This window comes from Lytechinus variegatus, chromosome 10 (assembly GCF_018143015.1).
Source record: "Lytechinus variegatus isolate NC3 chromosome 10, Lvar_3.0, whole genome shotgun sequence".
Taxonomy (NCBI): domain Eukaryota; kingdom Metazoa; phylum Echinodermata; class Echinoidea; order Temnopleuroida; family Toxopneustidae; genus Lytechinus; species Lytechinus variegatus.
Window position 1 is genome coordinate 1,265,778 of NC_054749.1, and position 22,683 is coordinate 1,288,460.

At 35.6% G+C, this 22,683-nt stretch overlaps 1 protein-coding gene across 1 annotated transcript in view; it reads left to right on the plus strand.

Moving 5' to 3' along the window:
• LOC121423129 (protein Shroom-like) overlaps nt 1-22,683 on the plus strand; it is a 96,814-nt gene that overhangs the window by 33,699 nt on the left and 40,432 nt on the right. Inside the window, exons 6-8 of the mRNA XM_041618419.1 lie at nt 2,107-2,215; nt 12,563-12,657; nt 14,527-14,644. Of these exons, the coding sequence (XP_041474353.1) occupies nt 2,107-2,215; nt 12,563-12,657; nt 14,527-14,644 (322 nt within the window). The remainder of the gene's footprint in view (nt 1-2,106; nt 2,216-12,562; nt 12,658-14,526; nt 14,645-22,683) is intronic.

The following is a 22,683-nucleotide window of genomic DNA, read 5'->3' on the forward strand; positions in this document are numbered from 1 at the left end:
TTGAATGGATCTACTAGTTACCTGAGGCAGACACTAAATGTATTTTTCTTACTGGATAGGATCATAAAGTATGCTTTGATGACTTCACTAGTATTTTTTTGTTTTTATTATGGTAATCTGTCTAGACTAATACCAATAAAGTTTGTCATCAGAATCTGAATATTTTAAAAAGTGCTGAAAAATAAGAAGTGCATGGTATTGCCACTGCTCAAGTGCTCATGCTTTTTTTTAAATACATTTGTTTACTGCTATTAATTTTACTGCCATTTATATTTACTACATTTAGAATTGATTTTTTTCAATTGTGTTTGATATGATAATTTTGAAAATTACCTAGCTTTGAGTTTGACATTAAATGATTGCATGTTTATTGCTAATATTAAGGTAGTGATCAGCATACAATATTTAGATTTATTTTCTCTGACATTTCTTTTATTCCTTCATTTTGCCTGTCTGCCTGTTTTCTGAAAATATCTTGTTTATGAGCAAGTAAATAAATCAAATTTCTTTAGAACTGTGTCAAAAAATTTGATTCTTTTTGGACTAGATATTGTCATAGTTAGCCTCAAGGCATGGTTTGAAATATAAAAAAGTATTGCAGTGGCAAGTGTTTGATACCAGCAGTCAAATTTGAGAAAAACTTGGAATAGTTTACAGGTATTGCATACAATCAGTGAGTGAGACTTTTGCATTGATAAGAGAAGATGTGAAAGAATAGTTGTTTACCAACATGTAGGTGGACATCTTTCTTACTTTGGTGAACTTAAGTGACGCCCAACTGAGTCTCTCACGCTTTTTTATTCTCAAAGATGAGCATGAGTGGGCTGACCTCTCAATCACAATATTTTCAAAGTAGAAGTTTTTGACAATAATGGTAGCAAACTCGATTGAATTAGATTAAAAAGAAGCTTTGTTTATGAAGTGATTATATCTGCGTTGCGATGATAGGAAGGATTTCTTATTCATTTTAGTGTAATTTGCCCTTGACTTTAAACTGACATGTTTCTTCAATTGTAAAAGATCCTTCATGTGACAACCACATTATTTACATACCGATGTGATGTAAATATGCAGTTTGCAGAATTTCATGCAATGTATCATTTACACTATTGATTTACACAGTAGTAATGTAGTAGCATTATGTTCAATCATATTGTTGCAGGTGACGTAGTATTGGCGTATTTACTTTTGACTGTGACGCACATGTATGACCACATTGGATGATTTCTTTTCTTATTGAAATTTCAAAAGAGGTTTACTTCGGAACACCACACTGGTATTTTTCTTCATAAATATATAACATGAGGTGAAATTTTAAGATGTAACACCATTAATGATAAAAAGAAAAGTAATTCATATCACTGAATATTGATATGAAAGCTGTGGAATCATTTAGCTTCTAAATGAGGAATTAATTATTTGTTCAATACTGTATCATTTTTTGTGATTATGACATGGAATAACAGATATAAACTGGATCTGATCGAGCAAAGATGGTAAACATAGTAACTATAGAAACCCACATTAGGCGGTTTCAGACCGCCTCGAAGTTCGCCAGTTCCAGGTATTCTCTGATCGGGAAATTTACCCCGATCAGAAAATACCAGGTATTTTGGTAATGTGAAAGCAAACTACGCGTAATTTCCCCGAAAGAAAATACCCGCTAAATAGTAGGTACTTGGCGAAATTACGAAAACTTTTGTGGGGATTTTTCCAAGGTCGCAGGTATTTTGGCGAAATTACGGGAACTTTTATCCCAGCGTGTCGTTGGGCGCGGCGGCGTGGGTGGCTGCTGGGCTAGTGATTTTGAATCTCCCGCCTTGCCTGCTTATCAGACCACACTGCGCATGCTCGTAACTTCGGGAACTTATCCCGAAGGATGTGTTTCGGGGCGGTGTGAATGCAGGAATAATTAACGGGTATTTTTTAGCCTTAAAAAGTTCTCGTAATTTAACGGGGATTCTTGTGATCGAGGCCATGTGAAACCACCTATTTACCTAATTATCAGATCCAATCCAGTCAAAGCCTTATAAGCCTCAATGATTTTTTATTAACATATTCATATTTTTGTTTGTTTTCTCCACTTCCTTCTCTTTGTTTCTGCAGAGTGGCATTGATGTACATAAAAAGAATTCCCACAGCCAAACAGCATTAGACATCGTCAATAAATTCACTCCAACAAGAGCCGCACAGGATATTAAACAGATACTAAGAGGTAAAGAAGATGCAATACTCTCATCCTCTCTGGCCCGAAATCACAAAGATGGTTTTGAAAAACCACGGTGAATCCATGGTTTATGCAGATTTCCTGTATAAATTATGCTCAATGTAGCGCATATCGGGCACGTGTATAAAAATGTCCAATGCTAATGCGTGCTTTTGTCACAGTGCGCCAAATTGATGCATGTTACCATGGTTAGATACGCTATTTTATTTACGAGTCCACTGTTTGAAGAGTAGCCTCATGAAAAAAAACAGAGGACTCATGAATAAAATAGCGTGGATAACCATGACAACAGGCGTCAATTTGGCGCACTGACAAAATCGCGCATCAGCACTGGATATTTTTTGTACACGTGCCCCGATACACGCTAACTTAAGCGTAATTTGTACAGGAAATCTACATAAACCATGGATTCAAGCGTGGGTTTTCAAAACCATCTTTGTGAATTCGGGCCTCTGTCTTCTTCTTGCCATTTGGTATCATCCCACGTGGTCTAATCCTAGTTTGTTTTCAACTAGTTCACCTACCAACCATTTGGTCTAACTAATACTTGGCTAAGTTACCATTTTGTCTAATTTCCAGTCATAGTATACCCATTTCGTGTAATACCAACTTACTCTAACACTCTATGATTTGGTCAGGGTGCTACATAAGCACTTGCCCGATTGCCCGGGGCAAGTAAAAGTTAGAGTCGGGCAAGCGTTTTGAAGTAAAGACCAAAACAAAAGCAAAATTTTAGCAGTAGAATGACCAAAATTAGCGTCGATATATATTGACCCTAATTTTGGTCATGGCAGGCAAGATAAAATCAGTGTGGAAAAAGAAATGCAATAACAAAGATCAATGTAAGTCAAAAGAGAGAAAAGGGTCAATGGTTTATAAAACCACAAAACTTTTTTTGGACAGGTAAAACTTTTTTTTCAATGATTTTTTTCAGGCAAGTATATTCCAACTATTTAAAATTTACTTGCCCGACTGGGCAAGTGCTTCTAAATAGTAATGTAGCACCCTGTTTGGTGAACTGTTTCTAAACTAAATTTTCAAGTAGGAAATGATGAATGACAATTATCCCAAGTGAACATTAGGACAAGTGATTGTTAGACCATCTGGCCATTGGAAAAGAAAGATAGTAGAACAAATGGATTTAGCCATGATGGTGTAAGACAATCTGAGAATTATGTTATCTGCGAAATAGAATGTGCGAAGATCGCTTCCTGAAGAACGGTTGTGTCCTCACGCTAAAACCAGTTTAATGAGGCAAACCGGTCCATAAAACCACCTCCCGATGTAGTTTCAAGATCGCTTTGCCTCAAACTGGTTTTAGCGTGAGGACACAACGCTAAGATCCAAGATCGCTTCGACCGTTCTCATTACATGCTAAACTAGTTTCCAGTATTCAAACTAGTTTTAGGAAGGTAGTGAGAAAGGTGTCCATGTATGGCTTGCCCCAGTGTAGGCATGAGTCCCAAATGCAAACAAACTCCAGTTGACCCTTTCCTCTTTATTCAAAAGCAAGGTTTTCTGGCTGGAAAAAAAAATTGTCAAAGCCCAAATTGGGCATAATGCTTGGTGATTATCAGCATTACAAATGGATCCAGGGTAATATAGTTTTCTTTATTTTTGTATTTCATCTATTCATTCCATAGAAATAAAGGCCTTTTATCATTAAAGTCAATTTGTTAGACATGGATCTCTGGTTCCTTTGTGATGAACAAGCTTACTGGGCCTTTGAAGGTCATTAAAGGTCACTTGAAAATACGAGGTTCATCTCCACCAACCAAAGTTGTTCAAATTATCTCACTGTTTGTCATCCAGTAAATCATCCAGATCAGAACATGGTTGTAACATAGACACAATTATCAAAATGTTTTGTTGGGCTTAATCTCAACGTTGCAATCCCAATATTTGCGATAAATTTTTTTTGAATAAATTATGTAGATAAATTACAGACAGTGATGTACTTTGGTTTTGGCTTGGGTTATTTTATTCATGCTGGTGACATACACTCACATGATGCCTAGGGATGGTCTGGGCTGAAAGTATTTATAGCTTAATAAATAGAGCAGAATTCACTGAGCAAAATGCCGAAAATTTCATCAAAATTGGATAACAAATAGTAAAAAGTTTTTGAACTTTAAAGTTTAGCAATATTTTGTGAAAACAGTCGTCATGAATATTCATTACATGGGCTGATAATGTCACATCTCCACTTGTTCTTTTGTATTTTATTATATGAAATTAGGTTTATTCAATTTTTTCCTCCAAGAACTAGAAAAATTGGATTGACAACTGATTTAGTGCATTAGATATTTATTGCTGCAACTTATTTCATTATAAAGGAGACATATTATTCACTCAAGTATGAAATAATTAAATAATTATGATTTTATGTAATAACATAAGAAAACGGAAAGTGGGGATGTGACATCATCAGCCGACCAAGTGAATTTTCATGACGACTCTTTCACAAAATATTACTAAACTTTAAAGTTCAATAACTTTATTATTTGTTATCCGATTTAGATGAAATTTTCAGCGTTTTGCTCAGTGAATTCTACTCTATAAGATATAAATATGTTCAGCTTGGACCATCCCTTTGATGCTCATCAGCCTAATATCCCTTTCCTCTAGATGAAGATTGTTTTCTAGAATCATTAAAGGTGGTTTCAGACCGCCTCGAAGTTTGTCAGTTCCAGGTATTCTCTGATCGGGAAATTTACCCCGATCAGAAAATACCAAGTATTTTGGTAATGTGAAAGCAAACTACGCGTAATTTTCCCGAACGAAAATACCCGCTAAATAGTAGGTACTTGGCGAAATTACGAAAACTTTCGCGGGGATTTTTCCAAGGTCGCAGGTATTTTGGCAATGTGAAAGCAAATTACAGTAATTTTTAGCCCAGCGTGTCGTTGGGCGCGGCGGCGTGGGTGGCTGCTGGGCTAGTGATTTTTAATCTCGCGCCTTGCCTTCTTATCAGACCATACTGCGCATGCTCGTAACCTCGGGAACTTATCCCGAAGGATGTGTTTCGGGGCGGTGTGAATGCAAGAATAATTAACGGGTATTTTCTAGCCTTAAAAAGTTCTCGTAATTTAACAAGGATTCTTGTGATCGAGGCAGTTTGAAACCACCTTAAGACAAGGATAGAGTCTCGGGCCCTTAATATGAGGTCCAGTTTACGCCATGGTCTAATTCTATGTCAAAATAATAGAAAGTTTTTCAAAATTGCATTTAAATCGCATTTGAATTAATTATTCAAAATCAAACAGATTCTGTCACTGCAATGGAAGCATAAACACACAATCCATCGTACTCATGAGAAAAGGGGAAGGACCACAAAGAGAACTTATATTTCATTTAGGACACATTAGATGGGGTGGGGATAACATAAAACAAATAGTCAATGATATTTGTTATAAGCTACTGAGCAAATTTGTCAGTGACTTTCACCAACAAAGTGCTTGATGAAACGCTGAGAATGTCGTCAGATTAGAGCTATGACTCAGATGATAACAGCATGGTGTGAGCATAATCGTGACAATTTATAATCCATTAATAGTCTGCCAAAGAAGTACAAATTGCATTAATAAGGTTTTTAAACATACAGTATAAACAATACAATAGGAAGGGAGGACAGTGGTGTATAATTGGTCTAAAGAACTGAAAATAACAGGAGTGTGGGAGTATGTACATTATTGATGAATGTGGGAAAGCGTTAACATGATGATGACGAAACTCTGAATCCTGCGACGACAGTTGTTGTATATACCAGAGAAAGTACAAATTGCATTAATAAGGTTCATAAACATATAAACAATACAATAAGAAGGGAGGACAGTGGTGTATAATTGGTCTAAAGAACTGAAAATAACAGGAGTATATACATTATTAATGAATGTGGGAAAGCGTTAACATGATGATGACGAAACTCTGAATCCAGCGACGAGAGTTGTTGTACATACCAGGAGCGATGCTCCCATAAATGAGAATTTCATTACCTGGGCCCCTGTTACATGATGCTTTGCAATTAATCGTAGGGCTGGTTTCTATGATTGATTGCTTTGATCATTGTGTGTGATGAATCGAAAAAAATCAACCTCATGATCAATTGCTAAGCTTTATGTTATACGGGGCCTGGATGTGTCGCCAGCTATCTCTTTCGGATCAAGGTATCGAGAGATGCGTGATACCTATTATTACCTTTGATGATAGTGGCCTCCTGAAAGTGCATTGGGTTTGGCGTATGACCCTGATAAAGGGAATATAACCAGGCTGAGAGCAGGAAACTCCTCCTATTAACAGCTTTCCTGTCTCGCTAAGCCCCTCTTTTTTAATCAAAATCCCAGCGATTATGTTGGATCAGTCAATATGCTGATGTGGTTGAAGTATTGTTGTTTATTGTCTCTGCCCAGTAGTAATAGATGAAGCATGGGTGTTGTCATCAAAAACGTTCATCGATACATCTTCAGCATTGACCGTACAAGCTATGTCATAATTCATGAATTCATTGCAATTAGGTGCAATGATTTTAGTAGCTTATAACATTAGTTGTCAGTGAAAATCAATATTTATATCATGAATTGCTCTCCAGAATGTTACCTTCTCATTGAAGTTGAGGAGAACTTTTTGAATTGTCAATTAAAAAATGGCCGCTACCTCTCAGGTAGCGATTCTGATTCAGAAACAATTGTTAACAAATCCAAATTAGGTTCCTAAAGGCCCTGTGACTGAGCTCAAAATCCTCGCACTCGGCTTTTTGCAAACCTTCTTTTCCAGTTGATAGATATGTGATATAAATATCACAACAGACACTGGGCCTTGTTTAAAGGCAATTGTTGGCTTTGGTATCAGTTGTGCTTCAATATTTAGCTATGTTATTGTATTATGATAAACAACAATAATTTTGGGCTTTTATTTTAGTACTTATGACATGGGAAAATGTCTCTAAGCATTTTACAGATCTGTATTCTTACCCTAATAAAAAGAACACAGTTTTATATTGGTCATGCTCTGTTCGTTTAGGGTGTGTATTGAGTTGTACATGAAGGTTGAGTTAAGGTAGGTTTAGGTCCTGGGGGGGGGGGGACACTCAGTATATAATTGAGTATGTGCCATGGAGGGGACCCCCATTTTTATACTAAAATTTCCGTTCCAAGGCATAGCATTTTTGTCTTATTGAGAAGAAGAACCAAGAAAGCCGCTCCAAGGCATATCATTTTCTTCTTGTTGAGAAAAAATCCGCTCCAAAGCCTCGCATAATTTTCGTTATGCCGTTCCGAACGAATTGATCTGCTACAGAGCTGCAATTTTTCGCTGTCCTACCATCGCCTCAGCTCTCTGTGAGCGCACCCGGCTGAGGCCGCACTAGCTGCACCATGCACACATGACCGTTCCATAGGGATGCATACGCACTCACACGCTGGCGATCCGTTCCAAGGACCCCCGTTTTTTCACAAACATTTGTAGTTCCAACACCGTTCCGAGGACCCTCCTTTTTACAACAAGCCCGCTCCAAGGCCCCCGTTTTTTGTCTCGCCCGCGACACACCCCCACCATTTTTTGGTCGAGTGCCCCCCCATGGTTTAGGTGTGTAGGCATACATGTAGTTGAAGGTGTAGGGGAAGGGTGAAGAAGGTATTAAAGGGGAAGTTCACCCTGACAAAAAGTTTATTGTAAAAATAGCAGAAAAATTAATGAAAAATATTGCTGAAGCTTTGAGAAAAATTCATCAAATAATTAAAAAGTTATTAGAATTTCAATTATTTGATTTGTGACGTCATATGCGAGCAGCATTCCTACATAGCGAATGGTAAAAAATCAATGAAATGTCATTTTCTCAGAAAATTGAAAATGGTTTTCACTGTAACTTTTGTATATCAATAGACTAATCGTTTCACACCCGATCATGAAAAGAAAACAAAAGTCATCAGGAACCATACAAAGTTTGAAATTTATGCACTTTATATTACATAACACATGGGACAGCTGCTCGTTTATGATGTCACAAATCCAAATCTTTGAACTCTAATAACTTTCTTACTCTTTTTTTAAGGGATTTTCCTCAAACCTTCACCAATATTTTGGTGAAGAAGGTAAGGATAAAGTTTATGCTTTGGAGTAGGTTTAGAATATGATCCCAAACTGAAGTAAAACAATGTTAGTATGTGTAAAATATTAGCCAAATAGCTTCTTCATTGCACCAGACCCTTGGGGGTGTTTTCACAAAGATTTAAACGTTTACAGTCACACTTTATTTCAGTGCATGCCTAATGTAACACATCACCACATAGTTCAGATCATGCGCAATGGTGTGTGCACTACCATGTATCAATGGATCAGATTACATGTTAAATAAGATGTGTTTGCATTTAAAAATTATTTTAAGTCACATTTGTGAAACCCCCAGATTTTCCAAAGCTAATCCATTTAACATGGATAAGAATACTTCAAAAATTTTGGTTGTCTCTAAAGTCATCTTGTTCTCATCATTTTGCTCATATAAACATCATACACACATAAAAAGAAATGCATTAGTTCCTGATACAAGCAGCTAGTTGAATTTCATTCAAATGTCCACTATTAGAGGATCAATCTCATGTGTTCTCTTGATGTATCTGTTGTATTCACAGCAATGGTGCAGGTATCACCGGAAGCGAAATATGGTTGACTAGAGATGTATAACTTTGATAAAGAATGATAGTCATGGGATGGGGGGGGGGGATGAATCAGGATTAATTCTTACGAGATCTTTTTTTTGATGAGTCAAATTTTTTTTGGTTTTTATTATCGATAATGGGATAATCGCCTCCAGGAATTAAAAAATCCATTCTTTGCTGTGATCTTTCCCCTCTTCATGTACTCTATCAGTCATGTGTATCAGCTGAAGATCATGCTAAGTATGTCATCACATGACTAACATTTCAAGAATGTATTTGGCAGACTGTAATGACATCCATTTAACCACCTAGTATCATTGGTCTGGCTGTTAATAAGTAGTTTTAATGTGCCATTATCGGTGATGGATCATTAATGAGTTTAAATTGACAGTAGTTTTAATCACTCCATTAAAATTTGATGGTTGGACATCCAGTGGTCCATAGGTAGAACAATACTTGGGGCAAATGCTGGAATGGTTCCACCTCAGTTTATTCATGATAAAATGACACTCTATCCAAAAATTAATGCTCGGATAAGAGCTAGAATTTCAACCCTTTTAACAATTTAGGCTTCCGATGAATGCAGAGAGTACAAAATTCAGCCACTAGACTACTTGCAAATCATCATTCTTGTGAGTCTGTCACTCCACTGTTGAGGGAGCTTCACATGCTGAGGGTCCAGGAACGAATTGATTTTAAACGATAAAATCAGCTCCAATCTATCTGTTGGTCCGTTGCATATCTTGTGCATTGAACTACTTTCTAAATCTTTAACAAATGATCATGAAATATGGAATTCGCATATGTTGGACATTGTGTAGCAAAGTGTGCAACAGTATATTATAGCAAAAACCAGGTAAAAAATCTTGAGATTGGAACTACTTCCTCAGTTTTTAAGCAATTCTCATGAAATTTGGCACACACATTGGTCTTGAGGTAAAGATGTGCAAGGTAAATTTTCTTTGTGTATCAGAAATAATGTTGCCATGGTAACCTATGGTGAAAATTAGGTAAAAACCTGATTCAAACTTCTTTGTTGGTTTTCAACAAATTACATGAAATTTGGCACACACACTAATCTTGAGGCAAAGATTGCAAGACTTTTTTTTCTCATTTGTCAGAAATTGCATTGCCATAGTAACCACATCATAGCCCAAAATCCAGGAAAACTCCTGTGGATCAAACTACTTCCCTAGTTTTTAGTCATGAAAGTTGACACAAATATTTGTCTTGGGGTAAAGACATGCAAGATCTATTTTCTAAATGTGTTCAAACCTGCATTACCATGGCAATTCCATAAGGTGAAGATTTTAATCACCTTCAGTAATATTTCTAGTTCATATAACATGAACAGAATAAATTTGAACTGAGCATAGTAGTAGTTAATTTCCTTGGTGCTCTGTGCAGTATTGTTGATGTTGCCATTTTACCATCTCACATGGTTAATACCTTGCCCTTATTTGTCATTTCATATTATTTTATGACTCTTAAGTGAATGCTATGAAATGTAATATCATTTAAGTAAAGAAAAGTGAATGGAAAGTATACTTACTGCAATTAATGATCTGTATTCTTTTTGCAGATTAGAATTAAAACAAAATTAGTTGCAAATCCATTGGATATAATTCCAACCCCCATATCCATCGTGTGATTATGGAATTTTGTCTGAGATTATTATTTCATGGTACATTCTTTTTTAATTAAAGTTGATTACCAATGATTATAATGAAGGAATTATGTTCCATAAGAAATTGCATTTGGGATACTGTGTTAGCATAGCTAGTGAGTTTTACCATAGCTCAAGTAAGTTTATGTTTATGTTCGAGTGCGTGTAGCGATGCGTGGAGTTCGTGACATTATGTTTACATCGGCATGAATGTGATAGTAATTGGCTCCCTCTGGAGTTTGACTGCGCAGCTGAATGCGAGGACCATAAAATTAATCACACGATGGATATGGGGGGTGGAATGCTCGGCCCCAGCGGGACACCCCTCCGCTCTTACAAGCGTACTCAAAGGTGTAAATATTGTCCTCCCCAGTTAGGATTATTACCGGGGTGTTGAAATAGGAAATTACTGTGTGGCCTGTTAATAGAGATTATTATTATTCTTACGTCTCTCTCTATAAGTGCAATTATCACACGATAGAAAATTAAGATCAAATGGAAATATTTGCATATTTGTTCATGAAAGTTCTTGAATTACTTTATTTGGAGAATGAGTACGATGGTGACAATAATATGCACCTAACAATAGTACAATATGCAGGGTGCTACATAAGCACTTGCCCGATTGCCCGGGGCAAGTAGAAGTTAGAGTCGGGCAAGTAGTTTTGGTCTTTACTTCAAAACAATTAGGCAAGAAAAATTCTCACAGTAGAATTACCCAAATTAGGAACAATATGATATATTGACCCTTATTTTGGTCATGGTAGGCAAGATAAAATCACTTTGGAAAAAGAAATGCAATAAAGTAGATCACTTCATGTCAACATAGAGAAAAAGGTCAATGGTTTATAATACCACAAAACTTTCTTTTGAAGAGGTAAAAAAATTTAATGATCTTTTCAGGCAAGTGAAATAGATTTTTCGGCAAGTATATTCCAACTATTTAAAAATCTATTTACCCGACCAGGCAAGTGCTTCTAAAAAGTTATGTAGCATCCTGCAATATGAAAATGTATAAACTTGAAAGTTAGGAGCAGAGTATTTTGTGGAAAAGGATACGTTTAGTAGAAATGAAGTTTACATTTATCAGAGATCTCATTTAAGGGATGCGTTAGATTGTTTCCAATAAATGACATTGCTAACCAATGAATGATTGATACATGAAGATACTCCAGGGCCCAGTCTTACAAAGAGCTACGATTGATCCAATTAATCTCAACTGAATGGAAATCCATCCATACCATAATTTTTTTCTACAAGAACTTTGCACAATCTCCGTAGTAAACAAAGAGAATCACACTTAATCTTTGAGAGAATGATGAATGTACATCATCTCTAGAAAATATTTGGAAAAAATTTGCATTTTATATGTTTACATTGCTGGCCATCCAAAGTTGTGATTGATCGGATCAATCGTAACACGTTGCAAGACGGGACCCTGGATTCATATTTAACATGAGAGTGGCAGTCAGAAGCAAAACTTATATTGACCGATCAAAATTATTCTTGTATACTATCTTCATAATACTAACCAGTAAAGCATTCAGAATTTAGTTTGCAATTAAATCACAAGCCTTTGTGTTATGGGGTGCAAAGTTTCTATTGATCAAAGATGCAGTGTTTATCAAAATTAGGATTGCACTTCAGTGTAATCAAAATGATATTTCATGTTTGAATAGAGAGATATATAATGAGATATATATCACTTAAGATGAAGGGATTATTAGGTTCATTATATTCAGACTTATCCATACTATGTATGCACATAATCCATTCTCTTTGGAGCAATCAAATTATGAGCCATTTTTAACATGCTCACAAATAGCATACCACTTTCCAATGGATGCTCGATCGTGGTATGATATGAAAGAGCTCTTGACTGCTACATCAGGATAAGGTACTCATTAGTTATTATGGTGTTCAAATTATAACCTATGTTTCAATGATTGTACCTTGACCGATGCTATTATAGGATCTATTAAAGTATTGTTGATGTTTTTATTGTTGTAATTACAGAAGCGATAGGAGGCTGTCAAGCTCAAGCGATCAAGGACTATTCACGCATCCATGACAGGTCAGCCATTTCATTCAAGGCTGGGGACATACTAACGGTAAGTAATATCAAGGAGTTCTAGATGAGAAGACATTTAATTACTTGTCTCATGTTAGACTCAGTTGCTTTATGATACAATACGCATTGATGATTTTATTAAAACAATTTTGATTGCCTGTGGCAGATATTGATTAATTGAAAAATTATATTTTGTTGCTTAGTATACTCATCCATATTTTTTCAGTCACTCATTAATGGTGTGATGAGGGATGCTGAAACGTGCCTCTCTGTTTCAATATATCCTACTGGTAGGAGGGGTGCCACAGGGACATGTCTTTGGTCTCTGTCATGTGAACATTTTCTACATGTTAAGAAGTGTCATTCTCCTTGTTCACATCATACTTCATTATATTCAATTGATTGATTGCTTTTATTTATTTATGTTTTTATATTTCCTGTACATATGAAAAAAACACAATATAGTAAAGAGTTCATAATTAGCTTGATTTTTTTGTTTGCAAGGAGGCAAAAATATCACCCAAAGTTTACAAAATTAGTACTGACCAAACTAAACACAAAACATGGTGTGGCAGGAGATTCCAACTTGTTACAAGGACCTCCATTACTTTTCTACAATGGAAAAGTTAATCATATAGATAGATATGTCTATCTTCTTTTAGATGCATCTTGTGACACAGCACACACACAGGGTCATTCTCTCTCCAATGCTGCTGGACTGGTGTTAGATTTGATAAATATTGCCATCTACCGTTTCCCTTGTGATATTGAAAGTTTGTTTAATCGCCGTTTAATCTAGTGTAAGCAAATCAGATGTATAAAAAAAGAGCCTTGTTTATTGTTGTTTTAGATAGTGTTTAGTGACCTGAAAACATTAAGATGTATCCAGCTCCTGGGGGCATAATATGAACTTGTTTGACATCAATATTTTTACACTTGATCCCTCCATGTTATGTTAGCAAAATTTCAGAGAGTTTCAGAGTCCCTTTTGCAATTGGTTGTAGGACTATTTGGGACCATTGTGATTTTGTGCAAAATTATCTTGTATCAGCTGGAAAAGGAGCCAATCTTCGCAAAAATAATTACAAACGACATGGGAACTTATTGATTAATATGCAGTAGCATGCCTGTGCTAAGCATAAATTGACCAATACGGCGATGCCTTTTATACCGTACGCAACTGGGAATTTAAGCGAGACTATAAGTCAGATTTATATCTTTGTGAAACACCCCCCTGATTACTCAGTAAATTGTGTATATTATGAATGTTGTTTAGAGTGTGTCAAACTGTGGTTGTGAAACATTTGCATCTTCTTACTTGTCTTCAACTAATCTGGAATGGATACTTAAAAACTTCCTCTGCATTCCCCAGGCTGAAAGGCCCGAATTCACAAAGGTGGTTTTGAAAACCCACGGTCGAGTCCATGGTTTATGCAGATTTCCTGTATAAATTACGCTTAACTTACCGCGTATATTAAAAAGTGTCCAATGCTGATGCGCGCTTCTGTCAGAGTGCGCCAAATTGACGCCTGTTGCCATGGTAATTCACGCTATTTTATTCATGAGTCTACTGTTTTGAATAATGAGTCCACTCTTCAAACAGTGGACTCATGAATAGGAAAACGTATCTAACCATGGTAACAGGGGTCAATTTGGCGCTTTGTGACAAAAGGGCGCATCAGCATTGGATATTTTTTATACACACGCCTGATACATGCTAAATTAAGCGTAAGTTATATAGGAAATCTGCATAGACCATGGATTCAACGGTGGGTTTTCAAAACCACCATGAATTCAGGCCAAAGAGTTCATCTTGTCAGTTTCAAACACTTCTAGATTATGCTCTGTCATTTAGAATTGATAACATGAGGATGGGAAATCCCCCTCTTTCTCCTCTCCCCCCTCTCAGGTTTTAGAGAGACATCCTGATGGGAGATGGAAAGGATCTATCATGAAAGGAGGTACAGAATCTATAGGATACTTCCCTGGTGACTATGTCCAACTTATCAGTAGACCGCCCTCTGGAGGTAAGAACAGAATAATTCACATATAAAGTGCATATTCTGAGAAAGAGTTAGTCACACTTTACATTGAGAATGAGAGCAAAGGTTGAATAAAAGACGATGGTTTAGTTTAATGGTCTCGCTACTGTGCTAGTAATGCCATTCATGTTGGAATGAATACTGTAACTTGTAAGGTTATTCTGACACATGGAATTTGAGCTGTGTAAACTTTTCAAGAATTCAAATTTCAAAGTAGGGATTTTCCCTGTTATACAACGTTGTTGAATTGGAAGCAGAACTACATTTTGTAGTGTACAAAGCAAATATTCTGCAAGAAATTGTAAACAAGTGTAAAGGTTGCTGCAGCTGATGAAGATAATGATGATGTTGATGATGATGATGATAACAATGATGAGGATTATTATGATAGGGTGACAACGATGATGATAATGATGATTATGATGACTATGCTGATGGTGGTGGCTGTGTGATGTTTTGTCACTTTTCAGATACAACTCACCCTACTTATAAAGCATACACTTAAATATATTACTCCACTTTCTGATCTTTACAGCAAGTTGATGGTTTGTTGAAACATGACAAATCATACAAATATTCCATTAAAAATGAGCAACAATAGATTATACCCAAATAGTTGAAATTATCTTTGATCACATCTATGATCTGAAATAGGACACTTTGCAATACGCCTAGCTTGGCCTGATAAAAGAAATTCCTAGAAGTTTGTTTTGACCTACATGTATTTCTGATGTGTTTGAATGTAAGCTGTTCATTTGTAAAGAAAAGGTGTAGGTGGAAATTCTTGAAAAAAAAATCAGGAAATGATTCTTTTCTTTGATTTTGTTCATGTTTTGTTTCTATAGTGATGGGTTGAGTTGAAACACTGGCACAGCTCATTTGTACTATGAACATGGAAACATTCTTTTTTTTTGTTGTGTTCAAACTTCACACTTGTCAGCCAGTATTTGTCGATGGAAGCATGCGTGCATGCATAGTCATTGCGCTTGTTTGCTCAAGTTCATGCCTGTATGCGTTCATTAACGGATCTGTGAATGAGTAGGTGGTTGTCTACCTGTTTGTCTGCTTGAGTTATCGTTCATGCTAATGTTGTGATTGGCTTCATTTGGATCTTGCTCATTCCTCGCCCCTGAAAGCCAACCTTTAGAAAGGTGAGAGGCACATGCATTTTAAAGTAAAATTGGTGTAAGGTCTATGAATTTATATATATACCTGCACCCCTTGGAATAGTATGTTGGGAAATAATGAAAAAGAAATAAAGTTGCTATTTTCAAATATTTTGACAATCTGAGTGTATTTCATTTGAAGGGAAAGATTTCATGAAAATGTTGTTTATAACTGGAATTGTTGATAAATTAATATTTGAATAATTTAACAGTGCATTCAGTGTTCTTTAACTATGTTTGAAAAAACTGTTTTGTCTTATGATACAAACAATTTGGGTTAAAAAGAATCACTGGATAGAAATTAAAAGGTACCAAGAAATCTCGGATAGGAATAATTGTTTCAGGAGTAATTGTCTGGTCATTCTGTTACCACATGGGATTATTTCACGAAACAAATATTGGTTTGTACTGACTTGTTATAAGCTACCAAAATCTTTACATTTGATTTTTTATCAAATTTTCAGTGTTTTATGTCTGATTTTTCCTTATCTGTTCAAATAATATTATTTTCAGCCCAGGGAACCCCTTTGTGAGTGGGGGTGATTGTACTAGTGTACTTTCTATCACCTACCATCCTTTGGTTTCTATTTAACATAATGAGCACCAGGGGCCCGTTGCAGAAAGAGTTGCGTTTAAACGCAAGTCAAAAAATCAATCGCAAGTCCAAAATGCGCGCTGTTGATTGGTTGAAAATCAAGTTGCGCATGATTTTTAGAGTTGCGATCGATTGCAACTCTTTCTGCAACGGGCCCCAGGTCATTATGTTCAGCAGCACGTGACACTGGCACTGGTCCGACGGTCCCAGACCAGTAGAAATTGCTGTCGGGCCAGTAACTTTTCAGAAATAGCCAGATATACTGACATGACCAGTAAAAAATATATCAAAGTAATGTAAATTATATTTTCTTCTCTTTTTAGTAAATAATAAAAATGGCTATGGCACCTTAAAAAAATTGAGAAATGGTTCTCATGAATAATGTTGTGTGTGTGTATGTGTTTACTGTTTATTAGTATTGGGGGGGGGGAATAAAAGACAGCAAAAAAAAAAAGTCTTTATGATATCCTTTATTTTGCGGGACCAGTAAATTTTAGGTTTGGACCAGTAAAAAATGGAAAAACTGGTCCAACATGAATAAGTTGGACCTGTAGTAAAAAGCATTAGTGTGGAGCCCTGTGTTCAGGCATGCATCCTCTACTTTCTGATCTACCATTTTGTTTATTTATTATTTTTTTAGATCTGTATCATTTTATTCCTGGTATTGAGACTATGGGTCATTATATTCAGGTTTATATTCTGTACTACCATGTTGTGATCTGAGCATTGAGATATATGACCTGAAGGATCACACCATATTGACATTCTCAACTGATGAAAGATGTTGGCTCCAAGCAAAGCATGACATATGCATGCATAGTTGAGAAAGTGGTTTGTGTGATATTTGTATACAGTTAATCCCCAGAGGTGGTAAAGAAATTTACACTTGTATTTGCAATACAGCCTGAACTATAAGTTACCTTCTTGTGCAGTCATATATACCATGTTTACATGTGATCAATGCATAATCGGCTTTTGGTTTTTCTTGCATCGTGTTTACACGCTGTTACAGCTCGCGGTGCAGGATCGGCTCGTGGGTCAAAAACCTGAAATGATACGCATACCAACAATATACGTCATAATAAAGACAACGCTGGATCTGTGCGCTTACAATTACGTCACAATGGTGAAGTAAATGAAATGTGTGCTAACTGCTGATGCAGAATCGGCTTTCTCTTTTGTAGTAAAAAAGCCGATTCTGCATCGGCTCGCGGTTCTGAACCTACTACTTTTGTGGTGCGAAATTGCCGATTCTGAGCCCATGCAAGTTAATCGCGTTAACAAACTATGAAAAAGCCGATCACATGTAAACACACTGTAATTTTTGAAAAAAAGTGTCATTCAGTTTGAAATATAGAAGAGTGAAAAAGAAAGAAATAATTAAGAAAATGATTAACACACATAACTGGTCATGCCAGTAGATAAAAATTTCCTATTATAGTAATGGATGCATGTGGTACAGTAAGGGAACAGTGGGACAAAACTGATATGAATAATTATTAGATATTGTCCCCTTTCCAACTTTATTTGGTCAAACTGTACATATGCACTGTGAAATTAGAATTTATTTTCAAAAGCCTTGAGAGGAATAAAGATTGATATTTGAAATTGTTGTTTTGAGGACTAACCAATTTGTGTCAAATCTATGTACATGGGTGAACCTATTTTCACACTTGTTTTCCTGCTTTTAATAGTAAATGTAGTGAATATTCATGACCAAATCATCCGAGAGTTATCATATGTTATATCTTGTGCTCATCATCAACACGAAATTACAGAGAATGTATCGGGTCTCGCATTCGAAATTATTAGCGATCATGGAGATTATGTTTGAACATCAACACTCACTGATACTTCCTTTTGTAAATCAGACCGGATAGTTCCTAATGACTTTTTCTGTAAGTTATTCCGCAGAGAATCCTTGAACATTGTGTAATTCATATCATAAGTACTCGCAGTATGCCTGGATCTTTGTCTCAATAGGCAGTTTCAAACCGCCTCGATCACAAGAATCCCCGTTAAATTACGAGAACTTTTTAAGGCTAAAAAATACCCGTTAATTATTCCTGCATTCACACCGCCCCGAAACACATCCTTCGGGATAAGTTCCCGAAGTTACGAGCATGCGCAGTATGGTCTGATAAGCAGGAAAGGCGCGAGATTCAAAATCACCAGCCCAGCAGCCACCCACGCCGCCGCGCCCAACGACACGCTGGGCTAAAAGTTCCCGTAATTTGCTTTCACATCGCCAAAATACCTGCGACCTTGGAAAAATCCCCACGAAAGTTCTCGTAATTTCGCCAAGTACCCACTATTTAGCGGGTATTTTCTTTCGGGGAAATTACGCGTAGTTTGCTTTCACATTACCAAAATACCTGGTATTTTCTGATCGGGGTAAATTTCCCGATCAGAGAATACCTGGAACTGGCGAACTTCGAGGCGGTCTGAAACCACCTTCTGTGTGTGGTTTAGTTTGGCTGTATGCCATCTTGTACACTGATGTTTAAAACAAACACACTGATTAATTCCTTGATTAATCCCACAATGCAATTCAGGCAAACGTAAAGGAGGGTCGGACTTTCTCTCACTTTTAGTCACCAGCAGAAACTTAACCAATAAGTGGAGAAGGATACTAAGCTCTCTTATTTCTACCGAACTCTCGGTTTCTGGTGAAGATCACGTTATGTTGTGGTGATATTGACTCGGAGATTATTGGAAAAAAGATTCTTGGATTCTATAGTTTTGGTTGCATTAATCTTATGATATTATCAAGTGCTTATTGAGCACTAAGGCTTTATCACAATCAGTCCTGTTTGCCAATTGATTGGAGAAGGTACATTGCCCTTCGTTCATGGAAGTTTATTCTGTCCATCATCTGGGGAGCTTTTCATGAAACAAATAGTGATGTTTATTGACAATTGTTGCAAGCTACTGAAATCCTTGCAGCTGATTGGCTCAGAGCAAATTTGACAATTTCTGATGGATTCATATGATTAATGAATTTGACTCTACAGCACTTTTGAATAAGAATATGGGGTAAGTTGTATTACTTCCTTAATTTGATGTATGTATTACTTAATAGGCCTACACAGTAAAAACGCTGTTAAAAATTTTTATATAATGCTGTTTACTATATGAACCTTACATTAATTGTTAAAACAGTTTAAACAAGTGTTTAAATCTTATACAACAAAGTTTAATTTTCAATATCTAATCTTCAATAAATTAGACATGATTGTTTAAACTGTTAAACAACTACTGTAAGGTTCATATAGTAAACAGCATTGTATAAAATCTTAAACAGCGTTTTTACTGTGTATACAATGAGTATCGGTGGATTCATTCCATCACTTATTGATTGTTTAATACACAGTTGGTGATCAAGTTAGTAATGGATTTACAAGTTATTGATTGGATTACATTGAGAATGTAAGTTTCCTTTAATTGAAACATTTTCTCTACTACATGTAGGAAATGGAGCAGAAAATTATATACGGACTTCTAAAATATCATTTGATTCAGGAAATCGGTATAGGAGAAAGTTTGTTTTATTTCATACATTTTTTTATTGAAAATTCACTGATGTTAGTGAATGAATAAGATATTGGGTTAAAAAGGGAAGATCCTAACCTCAATTTAATTTAGATACATGTACTTAGCAATGGCAAATGGATTGTATATACAGTATATATATACAGTAACAGAAAAATATCCAACATATGAAAGGGGAAGTTCAACCTGACAATATTTGTTTTAATATAAACAGAAAAATACAGAAAATATAGATGAATTTTCAATGGAAATCCAGCTAAGAATGAGAAAGTTTTGAATTCATATTTTTTTTTATTTATGATGTCAAATGCGAGCAGGTTCCCCATATGGGTAATTTATATACCATATGACATATGAAAACGCTGCTTGCCTCTGATGTCACAAAATAACTAAAAAGTAAAAATTCATAAACTTATTCTGTATTATTTTGTGTTAGATTTCCATCAAACCTTCCCCAATATTTTCCTCTGTTTTTCTTTTATCAAAACCAACTTATCATTATGATGAACTTCCCCTTTGAGGAAACTTTGATAAATGTCCATCAAATTATAATAACGTAAAAGTTACCAATTTTAATGGTTTATGATGAATCAATGGATCATGTTCATACCTGTGTGTAAGGGTAATATATATGAAGATTTATTTGACGTACGGATAAACCAAGTTTATTATTAAGTTTGAATGTGGACTTCAAGTTTATCTTGTCATGAATAGAATCTTTCAACCAATCAATTTGAATTGCTTTATTCTTTTTTTTGTATTTATATGTTTTATTGGGTCAACACTGACCAAAAATAAACAAAAATAACAAATCAAACATAATTAGAATATTTACAAGTGATCATAACATCATTAGGGAAAAAAACATATATAATAATAAAAAGAATAAATAAGAAAAAATAAATAATAAAGAAAAAAAGAGCGGAAAGATTTATGCAATGGCACAGACGTGATATTTTTCTTGAATTGCTTTATTCTTATGTACAGGTCCACCTTTCAGTGCTCATTGAGCTCCAACAAAACATACATGAACAAGAATTGAAAATTAAATAGAAAAAGAAAGAGAAAAGAAATGTGAACACAACACATTATTGTTAATGGGAGAGGAACAAATAAGTTTTCAGTTGGGACTTGAATGTTTCTGTAGATGAAATTTGGCATAATTGGATATGCAGTTGTTATTCCTATGATTCCAGCAAATTGATTGACTTTATTACGACCAGGAACCTGCAATTTATATATGGTAAGCAATGTTTTTCAGTGTTACGGTATGGTTTTATGGATCCTGGTGGTTTTACATACATACTAGTGGCCTTATACAATACAGTAATCATTCAGGATATTGTTACTTGGATGCTGATTGTTCATATGAAAATTAAATTTATGTGTTTTATGATTTTTCACCATCATGAGAAGCAGAAGTTAATTTTCAGACAAGATTCCTTCAACAATGGAGATACAGATGAGAATCATGGAATGTAATATAATATTTAATACATAAGCACTTCCTTGAAAATAGATCAACTTAACATCTTACCATAACACTGGTGATCTGGACAGAATGAAAAATTGAAACATGATATATTGAGACCTTGAATATGTTATTTTATGGTCTATGTTTGTTAGTTTGCTCAAAGAAGCAACACTTCAAATATATACCATTTAAATCATAACAAACAAATAGGCATGAATGCAAACATCATAGAATGCTCTGGACATATGGATAAACAGAACATGCAGGACGTTGTAAATGAGAATAAGACACTGTTCTCACTATGTTCCTAAAACTAGTGTACTGGAAACTTTTTTAGTTGAAACCAGTTTAACGCATAGTGAGAACAGTTGAAGCGGTCTTGGAAGCGATCTTCCAAACCGGTTCAGAAAACCACCTCGCGATGTAGTTTTCAAGATCGCTTTGCCTTGTTAAACTGGTTTTAGCATGCGGACACAACCGTACTTCCGAAGCGATCTTCGCACATTTTGAATGCGCTACTCCACGCGACATATGTAGAATGCCTACGCTGCGTTTTCAAATTTTCGCACAAAATGTGTCACTCCACTAAGAGCATTTCCATAGCAACAAGATCGTTTTACATGAAGTGATTTTTAAAACCACTTTCGTGTGATTAAGTGGGAATGCTAGCAAAGCGATCTTCCAAACTGGTTTCCTGAATCGGTTTCCAGTATACTAGTTATAGAAAGCTTACTGAGAACGGCCTATAACATATCAATTGGCACCGTATATTTTAAACTTTAAAAGAATCCAAAGTATTTGAGCAAGTGTGAACAAAACCTCTAATTTTGCATTGATCATCTGTGAGTAGAACTTTAAAATACACATTTTCTGATATGGTAAGTGCTGAAAGATAATGAAATAGATGGACTCACAAATTAGGAAGTACATGTAGGCCTCCACTATACACATTTGCAAGATTTGCATTTTTTACTTGAAATGTTTCAGTGCTAATCGTTTGTGGTGTATGTATGTGTGTGTTTGTCGGGGGGGGGGGGGGGGAAGCTTTTATCCAGACAAACAACTTATTATCCACAGTGTCATTCAAAGTATTTCAAGTGCTGTCAATCTATATCAACTTATGATATTATCAGTAATTTATGTTGGTACAAAGCAATTGTCTATTGTCACCTTTGAAACCGAGTTCAGTGATTTTTATCTTGATGCTGTAATTGTCTTTTGATGACGTTAAAAGAAT